Source organism: Plectropomus leopardus, chromosome 11, assembly GCF_026936395.1.
Source record: "Plectropomus leopardus strain MGB_pleo_1.0 chromosome 11, ASM2693639v1, whole genome shotgun sequence".
NCBI lineage: Eukaryota > Metazoa > Chordata > Actinopteri > Perciformes > Serranidae > Plectropomus > Plectropomus leopardus.
In genome coordinates this window covers 4032177-4044744 of record NC_142186.1, presented here as the reverse complement: position 1 = coordinate 4044744, position 12568 = coordinate 4032177, and the positions used below count along the sequence as shown (strand labels likewise).

The following is a 12568-nucleotide window of genomic DNA, read 5'->3' as shown; positions in this document are numbered from 1 at the left end:
TAATGCTTCATCCACGTGTTTAAATTCGTTTGTGCACAGCTGTTTGCAGTCTGCTAAACTGTTATTGTTGGAAATAAACTGCTAAAGTGCAGAAGTGCACAATGGTCATGAAAGCTCAATGCAGTGCAATTTCAGAAAACACTAGCAAGAATATGACACTGATGATGGCTCCTATGTCTCATGAGGTTACTAATTTGTACCTGAAGGCTTTCTTTTTATATGTTTTTAATTAGCATTGTTGGATAGAGACTGAGATTTTCATAATCAGTGACTGTTTCTCTGTAAATGATGTCTAGATAATGATACAGTCAGCTTAAAACTTAGTGGGAGCACAATGGACAAAACACAAGCAAATGAAAAAAAAAAAAATTGCTAATTTGACATGGGGTCATGCAGGGCATTTACAGAAACACGCTGCAAAGTGGAAAAAAAAAGAAAAGAAAAAAGAAACAAGTAAATAGTGAAACACACAGCAAAGAGTTAACTCAATTAAATGGAGAAATATGGTTCAAACTTGAAAAAAAAGTTTTTTGTTTTTTTTCTAATTTGTATACATTTTAATTTTATGGTTTGGTCCTAATCTGGAAATAGTGCAGGACATAACCCATTGTTTGTTTGTTGTTTTACACTTAATTATTTGTAATAATGAAAAAAACACAATAAAATGTGTTAATTAATGAGTTTTAGAGGTGTTGGACAGAGTGAGGTCAGCCTGTTCCCCCTGTTTTCATGTTTTGTGCTAAGCTAAGCTCGCAAGCTGCTGGTTGTAGCTTCATAATTAGCATTCACACATCAGCACAGTATCAGTCTTCTCATCTAACTCTTGGCAAGCATAAGCAAAAAAAAAGTGTAAGTTGAAAAAGTTGAAACTGAATTGACTTCTGAAGAAGTGTAACTTGACGTCATGCTGCAGTGGCCAATCACGTAACTGCCAATTAAACCAGAAGACACAGCAGTCCATGAGAAACAAGCAATACAGTCTCTATCTATTGTTAATTATTATAGTGAATAATAACAAAGTATGTATCAGGAGCTTGTGTGTACTATCCTAGTATTCTCAAATGGGGAAACACGTACCACTTGGGGTATTTGGGAGTAATTCAGGGGGTGTGTGAGATTTAATTTTTGTTTTAATCATTTAAAAAATATTACTCATGTATAATTCCTAAAATTATATTATACTATAATAACTTCCATAAAACTGTAAATACAATTCATTAACCATAGTTTTATTCAGTATTACCATTTGTAGTGTAATTGTTAACCTCGTAAACTGCTGCAACTACAATTATTCCCAACCTGATTTCACGATGCTGCGATCGCAGCAGTTAATGCAAATTCAGCCCGTTCTGAATTCTGTGCAACCTATTTTGTCCAGTCATCTCAGTTTTTACCCCACATTTGACCTTTCAGAACTAAATATCTAATGTCATTGAAAGTCTTCACACAGGGTATTGATTCACTTAGCCCCACTCTGTCCCTCTCTATTTATCATGAGACTGTAGCTGCGAGACCAGAGTTCTGTGACTGGAGTCAAAGATACACAGTGACAGAGCCAACTGTTAGCATCACACAAATAAAATTGCCCAATGGCCATTAACACATTTAGTGACAGTCAAGCTCATCTGCTGTCGGTGTAAGAATAATAGCTGTGTCAGATGTTAACCACTGCTGCTGGCCTTCTGCCCAAGCAGCAAAATATGACGAGCAAGAATGATACCACGTTATGTTCTGTCAGGTTGTGCTGAATGTGCGGAGAAACAGTCCCTTTGCACTGAATATGTCAAATGGCACTCACAGCTGATCGGCTGGTCAGGTGGCACTTGGCTGAAAAAAATATTTTCAATATTTTTTAATATTTTTAATAAATGGTTAAATTACTGACAAAGGTTCGACAACCATAAAGCAGATCACTTGCTTTGTTTGTGTCTGCCTGCACATCCATCTTCTGTATCAGTAAAGATACAGTAACAATAATCAGATGGAATACTACAGATCCTTTACGCCAACATAAACAAACTTACTGAAGACAAATACTGAGTCTCTGAAATGGAGAGACTGGCTTTTTGTAGTTGGACTCTCCACCCTCCACTCCCCCACAAATGGGCCATTTATGTGACACACCCACACCGCTGCACAACCCTGCAGCTATTTCCCGCAACGCCTGATTTGGTGTGAATGCCGCCTCAGGAGAAAGGTCAGTCCAGCAGCAGAACGGCACCTCTGTGTTTCACTCAAAAGTACTTCAGTGGGGTGGAGGTTTGAACTCTTTTGATTGAAGGGCCCATCTTGAACACCACCTCGCTGCTGAACTGAAGGGAAAATCATTTATGGCTTCAACTCTTCAACTGGTTGGACAGTAACAATTCTGTGAAGAACCATTTTGCTCACAAAGAGCCTCTAAAAATCTCCCTTTTCTTCCAGAGGGGAGAGTCGTGTATTAAGGGTTTATGTCCCTCTGAAGGCATATTATCAGGGTCTTTTATACTACTAGCATTAGGGGTAAAGGTCTCTGGGGGCAGCATGGTGGATGGTACATTATATAAATCTGACTACCTTCAATACATTGCAGCAAGTTCACTAATCAGCAAGTACATTGTGGAAGAACAAATTGGTGAAACTACATAGCAGTGACAGTAGAAGCAGAGTCTGTATTTTCTGCTGTTGAAGAGGTGGAAGGTTCTTACATTTCATGGGTAGCAAACAGTAGGAGGTGTCCTGACGTCTAAAATGCAGTACATATGTGCATTTAGACAGACATTTGCAGATCAATGCAAATGTTATTGACTCTTTTCCTCCCACATCTTTGAATTCACGTCATCAGTTGACTGGAATCGACAGCAGGGAGCTCGAGAAACTGTGTGAACTTTTCCGCAGCATGTGAACTTGTGCAATAAGGTGTCAGAATGATTGTCTTGAGAGCCTTTCCTATCTGTGTGATGTACTAATATATTCTTGAGCACTGGCGGTGGGTATGTATGTGGAGGAGTGAGCACGATGCTGCAGAATTTGTTGAGGAGCGGTGAGTCACATTGTGGCCAGTAGACACATTGCTGTGACTCAGCCCGGGTTGGTCCTTGTGCTCTGACCCACACCGACCCCTCTACCATGAATTAGTTGTGCAGTGAGCCACACAAAGGTGGAACACATTAGCAATGCAAAAAAGAAAAAAAAGAAGTCGAACAGGCTTTACTCTGACTATAGGTTTCTTTCATTTTCTTCTGCTTTTGTTTGCAAATATAATAAAGAATGTACATACTGAGTGTACACATGCTGATGGATTAACAGCTTCGCTCTTGGCTAACCCCTGCAGTTCTTTTCACTAAGCTAACATGCACTGTTCAAATATCAGTAGCTGGCCAGACCAAATTCGCATCCACTTCATTGAAAGGTCTGTTCTTTAATTCCTAAATTAAACATTGCTTGTTTTAAACTTGCTATTGTTTTAAATATATATTCAGCATTTTCATATAATGGTAGATATTAACTCTTTTTGTCACCGCTGTGGTGGCTGTAGCTGTGGCTTACTTTGACAAGATATGCAAAAGAAAAAGAACTTGTTAAAGGACACTGATTACCTACAAAAAAGAGAGGTGGACATTGTAAGTATTTTTCTTTGAATGTGGATGCATGAAGTCCCTTCTGGAGGTTGAAGAAGTATGTAGGAGCTTGTTTTACAAATTCAATTTACAAGCAATACGCATACACAAATAGCAGCAGCAGCATGTTTTTACAAATATTAGCTGTTAGTTGCATTTGTTAGCATGTTAGCTTTGCGGAACAGTCACGGTTGCTCTACATGGTTAGGTTTGGATCATGGTTTGGATTTAAAATAAGTATATTTGTTACTAACATAACATAATGGGATGTATGCCAAATGACTACATTATATTAATATAAGTTTGATTTTTGGTTTAACATGGACACAAATAGACATCTCCTGGGTGAAGGTCCTGTCTTTTTTTGACCCTACGCAAACTTTCTTAATACTTCCTCTCCTGACATCTGCCTTTGCTCCCATCATGATTACTATGGCTCCTAGAAGTCTTGATAAATATGTATATACAACATGTTCTCATCCCAAGTCTTAACATCTTGCCGCTTTGAAGCGGATTTCTGTGTCAACAGTCAAGTCTAGATATCCTTCTACATCTGCTATTTACGTGCCAGGATGCTGTTATTGCGATGTCAACACAAGCACATGGTGGGATTACACATCACTTTGTTATATTTAGGCAACAAAACCACATGGCAACCAACTCTGGGACATAAACAAAAGAACATGCTGACACAGATGGTTAGGATTGGGCAACAGGGGCACAGATGGCTAGGATTAGGGAAAAGAGGCACATGGTAAGGTGTTGACAAAAAAACCCAGCACATTCAAATGGGAACCAGGAACACCAGGCTCCCACATTAAAGTCCTGGGTTTGTTGGACCCATCCTTTAGGTGTCCTTGCGCTCCTCATATTACTTTGTTACTGGCAGCGTTTCAACCTGATGCTGTTCTGCTGTGTTTCATGCGGATTCCTCAGGTTCTGTTCGGCTGCATTCTCAAGTGACGTGGCTGGTGCCATCCGGCCATCCGCTGATGTATAATAACACTGTGACAGGCAGATGCAAAAGGTGGCTTTTGGCAATCTTATGCCAAAACTTCCCTGAGTTGATGATAGTTGAACTTTTCTAAACTTGCTGCTGATATCTTAGTTCCCCCTTTAACAAGCAGTAAACCTGTGAATTTAACTTGTTCTCACTTTTAAATTTTCAAATACTGATGTTTGTTCAATGGTCCTCAGCATTAATTAGAATCCCACCAGGGCTGCCTTTAGAATTTGTATGCGGCGCACCAGTCCAAGTCATCATCTCAATGGAGAAAGTAAGAAATCCAAGTAGGGCAGGTAGGTCAAACAAGCACAGGACTTTCGCCCAGGAGATTGCTGTTCATGTCCTGTGTGAAAGTCACCAATTAGTTATTTTATATCTTAAATTTAAATGCGTCCTTGACCTATCAAATGTAACTTTGGACTGGTACCTAGAGCATCATGGTTTGATGTGTAGGGTCACTGACCAAGTGTCTGTATTTGATGGGTTGAAAGTGATAATGTGTTGATCTGTTGATTATTCAGGGTCGATAAAATAGTATGTTTATGTTATGAGTTCTCAAAAAATTGCTGTATTGACAACTAACCATTTCTTATACCTTAAAATATAACACTCTGCTATGTCTATTTTAATCTCATAATCACATAACCTAATGTAGTCTGTATTGTATGGCATAGGTTATCTGTAGGATTATCTGTAGGATAACTTGTAACCATGGCGGTGGAATTGTAACCTTCTGCTGCCCTTTTGAACACTAAACACTAACATTACCAGGCATCATACACAGCAGTAATCCCTCAGCTGTTGCTGTATTTACTACTATTCTAACCACAGCATAGAATCTATTCAAATCTTGTGTTTTTGTATCTGTTTGTCCGCCTACAGAGTCCTCAGACACCGTCCGCAGAGCTGATCGATGAGGGTCCACTGTTTGGTGAACCAGTCGGCTCAGAGGGAGGGGCTCAGGCTTTCCTGTCCGAGATCAGCGAGGAGGATGTGGAGGTACTTCGCCAAAGGGAGGAGGCCCTGCTGCAGATTGAAGTAAGAACACTGACATCCATTCAGCTTTACACATGTACTGTATCTCTACACATTTCATGTCATTTGAACAACTGAAGTAATCATACACAGAGATCACACAGTTGTCCAGTGCAATCACTAACCAGAAAAACTTAGTGTTCATTCGGTAGCCAATGAGTGGCACAGGGCATCCTGTCTGTAACTGCGTCACACACAAAAATGAAACTCTGTGAAGACCTTAACAGTTGCCACTGACAGTACAGGTTGTGCTTGATTCAGGTGAAACGTTCTTGATGAGGGAAAATGGCTTTGTGGGAACAGACGCTTTAACGCCCCTTCGTACATAGCAGTCCTCCTATATTGCATCCTTTTCAGGGTGACTTTAACAGCAAAGTGCTGCTGTTGGTTGAAAACAATACCCACATTTTATATTTTGTCTGGCTGGAGATGAAAAGAGGTTGTCTAGCTCCTTCCCAAAATTTACAGGGCAAATCCACATTGACACTCATCTCCACAAGTATGTACAGAGCCACTACCGAGAAAATGATTGGAAACCATGACAGAAAGCCTGTTTTGAAAGTTATATGTTCTTAAAGTACAGTTCATTTAAATTATTTTGGCTTTGTATTACCCTTTTATGTACTTCACTAAAATATTATGTGGGAAGTAATTTGTATAACAATAAAATAAAATGTCAGACTCAGTATTGTTGACAACTCAGTATGAATCCAGAGAAAAGAAGCAGGATATCAGTACTTTTGACTGAGATCTTCGACTTATATATGTAAAATATAAAATATGTTCAAATTTAAAATGTAGTTTCAATAATTTTCTTATTGTCCTTTAAACCCAGAAAATGGCCACCCTCTGTGAATGTTCCATTGTTGTCCAAAAATGATTGAACACATCAATGAGCCAAATTGACAGTTTGGCTCATTGATGAGCCAAATTGCACACAATGCACACAGCCACTAGTTTATTTTACTCAGCATGTCACACTACATCTTGCAGCCTTAAATACTCACTAGAGAACCAAATGTAGATTAATCTGTTGCTGAAAGTTGTCCTTCACAAATGTTTGATAAAAACTACAGTGACCAGCTGTTTCAGAATATTACCAAGTTCTTTTTTTTGTTTGTTTGTTTGTTTTTTGAACAAGTATGGAGGTCAGAATAACAAAGTATTGAGTGAGACAAACATGGTTTTGGTGGGGGTTTTTTTGTTTTGTTTTGTTTTGTTTTTTTAAAGAAAACTTGTGCTCCATAAGTAAACCAAACACCAGAATAAATGCTGGCATTGCATGTTTTGTAGAATTATGTTTTTTGTACGCTTTTCAACGATGCTTACGTTAACACGTGGTTATGCTTAGGCACAAAAAATACTTGATTATGGAATGGAAAAGAACAGTTATTTGGCTTGAAACACCCACGTTTAGTGGCACTGATAAAAGGGTCACTAAAAAAGTACTTTTGTATTGTATTTTTGTATGGTATATTTATATATATATATATATATATATATATATATATATGTATGTATGTATGTATGTGTGTGTGTGTGTGTGTGTGTGTATTGCAGTATATCTAGGTATTGCCAAAATATGGTAATGATATTATTGATGTTCTCTAAAGATGACCACTGCATGTATTGTTTCTATATGTATTTACTATGCATTTTTACTTGTTTGGTTGTATTTAAATGATCTGTGAAGTTTTTCTCCCATTGGGGTTTTTTCGGTTTACCACACGTGCATCATCATGCTTATCAGCTTATTGGTGTCCAGTATCTATATATATGGGTGTGGATCCCTTTGTTCAAAAAAGCTATCACCTGAGGAAGACCTTTTGTGGCACTGAGTAAGTGTGCGGGCATACCTTCCTTTTTCCTTACTAAAAAAGTCCTACATTGTGTGGCACAGAAGCCGCTGGAAATGCAGTAAGGGTTCGCCAAAAAACCCCACAATTGGTGGTACAAAGGCTGCTGGAAATGCAGTGCAGTTGTTAAAAAAACCCATGTGTCATGGCCAAAACGCCACTGGAGATGCAGTAATGGGTCGACACGAACACCTATATTTGGTGGTGGCACTAATTCAGCTGGAAATGCTAAAAAATACCCATCTTTGGTGGGATAAACCACTTAGTGGTCTTAGTGGTCTACAGCTGTCTCGTCTACTTGTCACATCAACCATCATCCACTTCCACCTCTATATGACAGTCAGCTCATATACTATGTCATCTTAGAAACATTGATATGACTCTAATGAAACATACAAATGTATTGCATCTATGTTTGCAGAAACATATAATGCTACATTTTCTTCTGGCGACTGAGCTGCCTAAACTCCTCTTCCTTATCCTGTAATAACAGTCACACAAAGTTCACGCAAAGGCAGTGTAATTAGGCCCCCAGTCCCGTAGGCCCCTGTGTCTGGGCCCACAAGCCACACAACATTACTTTCTTGCTGTTAATAATATGATTTTCTGGAGTTGCATTTACCATAAAAATGTCCCTGTGTAGATATATTTCACACATGTCCCAGAAGCCAAACAAATGTCACTCAAGGTTCACTTTCCCCACTCATGTATTCCCAGCCAGCCTACAACATTCAAAACCAGCAGCCTTGTGATTATAAGCCTGTTTACCGATATTCTCCGAGGGCCCGTTTAAGCTGCTTGCACCTTGTGTCAGATGAGAAATGAGAACCTGTGTTTTCATGTTCATGGCCTACAGTCTTATACACCACAAACAGGAAGCCCTGGCCATTTACCTTTAAAACAGTCAGGTTTCTGAGATAGAAAACACCTGAATTTAAAACACACTTTCCAAAAAATGAAGAAGCAAAAAAAAAAGGAAAAACAAACTAGGTATTTGTTTTCGTCAAATATAGCCTCCCAGGAGGCCGGCACACGCCAAGTTAGTAACTAGAAACTCAGAGAGGCTCCATCTTCTTCTCCCACCTCCAAAAACTTATTAGTATTTTGTCACAGTACCCCCATGCTGCTGCAGGATATTGAATGCTACCCAATTACTAAGGTGCTTATATAGAGCTGTTTGTTCCTTTACCTGGGTAACATGTGTATGGAATCATAATGTCTCCAGACTAAACTTTTCAAGCCATAATGACCACATCAGTCTATTAAATACTGTAAACTCATTTCAAAGATATCTCAAATTTGATTGATCAAATTTCCAATGTGGGCAGCCTTGCTGTATGATGTCTGCCTTGATGCAAAAGATTAAACACCTATTTTTGCCGGAGGCGGACAGCAGTCATGTCAAGCCACACAGTGCAGATCGTACCCGACAAGAAGTCAAGCAGAGATGTATCTAGTCAATTTTCAAAATAAAACGCCTTGCACGGCCTCGGATCATGTTTCACCTAACAAACGTTACATCAACAATATCTGCTCCTGCCAGCAGCCACTGTACGCAAAATAGACACAAAGTAGATAATAATTACAAGAAAAAGAACAGTACTGTTTTTTTAACAAAAGCACAGTTAAAATCTTCATATCTATTTCGTTCATGATTGAATATTAATTACTCATCTGTATAATTGTTAAGATGGAAATGTTTTTAACTAAAACAGCCACAAATCTTCTATTTATTCCATGTATGACTGGGTTTTTTTTAATACTGATTTGTACAATTATCAAGATGAGCATGTTTTTTGACTGAAATACAGCCAGAATTCTTTGATGTACTTCATTCATGGCTGGAATGTTGGCTGCAGCACAACAAAATGGGCAAAAACATCAATAAACAGAATTTAAACAAACAGAAAAGGAAAGCTTTAATATTTGTAGCCTATTCATCCTTGGTAGAATCGTGAAAAATCAAGGGAAAACTACCACAAAATCAAGGGAAAATGTCAAAATAAGCACAATCTCAGCAAATCTACAGTATCAGCCAGCAGGATGCTCCGCTTCTGAACACTCACAGACACTCCCGGTGGAATAAAGAGTTGCGTGGAGGACAGAGCAAAACAACATTGCAGATGTAATGTCATTGCCACGCTGCCGGTGGAATCAAGGCATAATATCTGGTTTTCTTCTTTAGTGGGAGAGGTTACATTTAGCATTTGTTTCCAGTAGAAATGTACTAGTCATGGAAATATGACAGCTGCGTGAACACACTTTTACAGCATGATGCAATGACACAAAATACCGTTCATATCCGTCCAAGCAGCCCCTTCCAAATTAGCCATAACTGAATTTGAAAGAGTGATTTATAAGTGACAGATATTAAAAAGAGGTAACCACCATAACATTTTCACTTGCCTCAATATTGCCTGTAACTGTATATTAATCCTGTTTTCGTGTCACAACAAAAACCAGTAATACGTAAGGCATACTTGTCTTCTGCACAGTGGTGTACACCTACAGGCAAAAGGAAAGCAATCTATCACCAACATTATATATATTAAAAAAAGAAAAAGAAAAAACTATGTATATGTTTCTTTTGGTGAACATAGGGTAATTGAGACAAACTCATGACAAATTAATGCTCACATCCATAGCCATGTATTTGGACTGTGGGAGAAAGCCAAAGGACATGATAATAAACCTACACTGACTCAGGGAGAACATTCAAGGAGGGATGAAGACCAGCTATTATGTTTGAACCTAGAACATGACAGTGCTTATTTATTGTCCAACAACGATTCTGTACATATTTGACATTTGTATAATGATCTGTTCCGTATGAACTGGTGGACTTTATTCCTTTTAGTTGTAGACACACTGTTGTGTATCACCTTTCAGTTGGTAAACTTGTTAGCAAACGGTTGTTTATTTCCACATCCAGCAGTTACGGAGAACCTTGGTCATTTATTTGATGTTTCTGGAGACCTGATGAATCTTAGTCGAACAGACACTCTTTTAGTTCTGTTTTTTTGTCTTTTAAGCTGCAAAATGCTCCACTGTGTTCACCAGCTGGCCTTTTAACTCTGTGTGTCTGCTATTTGCTGCTGAGCAGAAAGTGTACAGAAGGCTTTTTACAGTTTTTTCACTGAAATCAGCTGCCTGCTGTGTTGGAAAACAACACTATGATGGTGATAAGAGTGAACCAAATGGGTAAGATTGTGGGTCAGGTAGCTAAACTATGAACACTGTAAAGCTCAGTAAAGCTGAGGGGAGCTGCTTAGTCAGGCTATAATTCCCTGTATTTTCATCACCACCAGCAACGCTCCTCAGCCACACTGTTTCCACTTTGTCATTTGATACATTTTTCTAACATAAAATGTCCATTATAGCTGCTTTAAAGTCCATTAACAAGTAGGAAAAGCCTTACAATAAAAGTATGTTTACAGACGTGATATAAACGCGTGAGCAGTGTCAGCAGATCTGATGCTCAGTGGGAGGTTGTTCCACAGCTGAAGAGCAAGTACCGCAAAAGCTCAATCACCTTTAGTTATCCATCTGGACTGGGCTTGGACTAGCAGACCTGAGGAGCCTGTTTGGATGGTACAGTGGGATGAGTTCAGTTAAATACTCTGGTGCAAGATCATTCAGAACCTTGTATGTGATTAAAAGCACTTTAAAATGGATCCTAAAAGAGACTGGAAGCCAATGCAATGAAGGAAAAATTGGCGTGATGTGTGAGGATCATTTTGTTTTGGTTAATAGTCTAGCTGCCGACAAAATTTTCAATCTTGTTGCAAATTAGAAACGCAGGTAGTAAGATAAAAACTGTAAAAGCAAATGTTAGCAGAACTGTTAATGTTGGAGCTTACTGATCCGCCGATCTTTAATAATTCTGCACCGGGGCATGTTTAATACTGGTTTCCGATACCCATCCCTACACGATGTTGCAGACATAATGTATGAGGTTATATATAGTTGTGACTTTGCTGCAAATTTTGCTAAAACTATGTCTTCGTTACCTTAGAGCAAATGTAGACATCCCTGTTTATCTTCTTTTTACATTGAGCTGACTCTGTGGTCTGCCACACAGCTTAATCCAAAGGAGACACTCTGCTGTGTTTATGTGAGGTTTAGGGAATGGGATAAAATACATTTTATTCTCAAGCCTCTCAGGATACCTCGTATCAGTGGTGCATTTACCCCATGCACGTTGTTTTACCATTTTTTTAAGTTGTAACTGGATAAATGTAAATAGAACAGCAGGAAAATAAAAAATTCGAATGCTTTTCTGTGGAAGTCTACGAGCAGGATGTCTGAGTGCATTGTGTAGCTGCATGAAATGTGATTGGCTCGTGGCATTCGGGGGTGGGGCTTAGTCATAGGTCAGTTGTTTAAAAACGTGTTTCTCTGACAGTCTTTAACTATCATTCCCTTTCTTATGGATGCTATTTTTGATGGGAATGGTCTTGACAGCCCTCCTGATCTCTCCGTATGTGCAAAATCTACTGGTGAAACTTTTGTGAACATATTGTAAAATTTCATTCCTGGTCATAGAACCATATGGCTGAATGAAAGCAGATAGAGGCCAGACATACGGCACCGCAGTCTGCTTTTAAAATGACAGGCCTATATGTGGCAGTCCAAGCTTTTGTCATCCAGAGGTTTGAAGACTAATGATAATGCTTTAGGAGCACTTCACAGCATAATGAAGACGTATCTCTGTGCCCAGTTAGAGCCGTCTGAACTTCATCAACGTTTCAAATCGGCTAATCCCACTGCAGGAGCTGAATAGGAGCGGAAGAAAAGGGAAGAGCATCAATCTCTCGCAGCAGAGTGACACGCAGTGAAAGAGCGGTGGCGGGAATGACAGCTTCATTTCAGCGCGGCGGCCGAGATGGGCCAGTCAGATGGTTTGTGTTCAAGACAGGGTCGTCTGGCCGGCGCTTTAGTCATAGCAGCACGGATAAATGTCATAGTCAGCGCTCAGGCAGGTGCTGAGGGGCTTGACTTTGGGGAGAGTGATAGTATCTGACAATGTGCTTTTTCACCTCCATACCACCCTCCTCGCCTCACCATCCGAG

At 39.3% G+C, this 12568-nt stretch overlaps 1 protein-coding gene across 1 annotated transcript in view; it reads left to right on the top strand.

The window, feature by feature from the left end:
- tsnare1 (T-SNARE Domain Containing 1) overlaps positions 1-12568 on the top strand; it is a 201540-nt gene that overhangs the window by 97368 nt on the left and 91604 nt on the right. The window contains exon 8 of the mRNA XM_042490496.2: positions 5488-5643. Coding sequence (XP_042346430.1) covers positions 5488-5643 — 156 coding nt within the window. The remainder of the gene's footprint in view (positions 1-5487; positions 5644-12568) is intronic.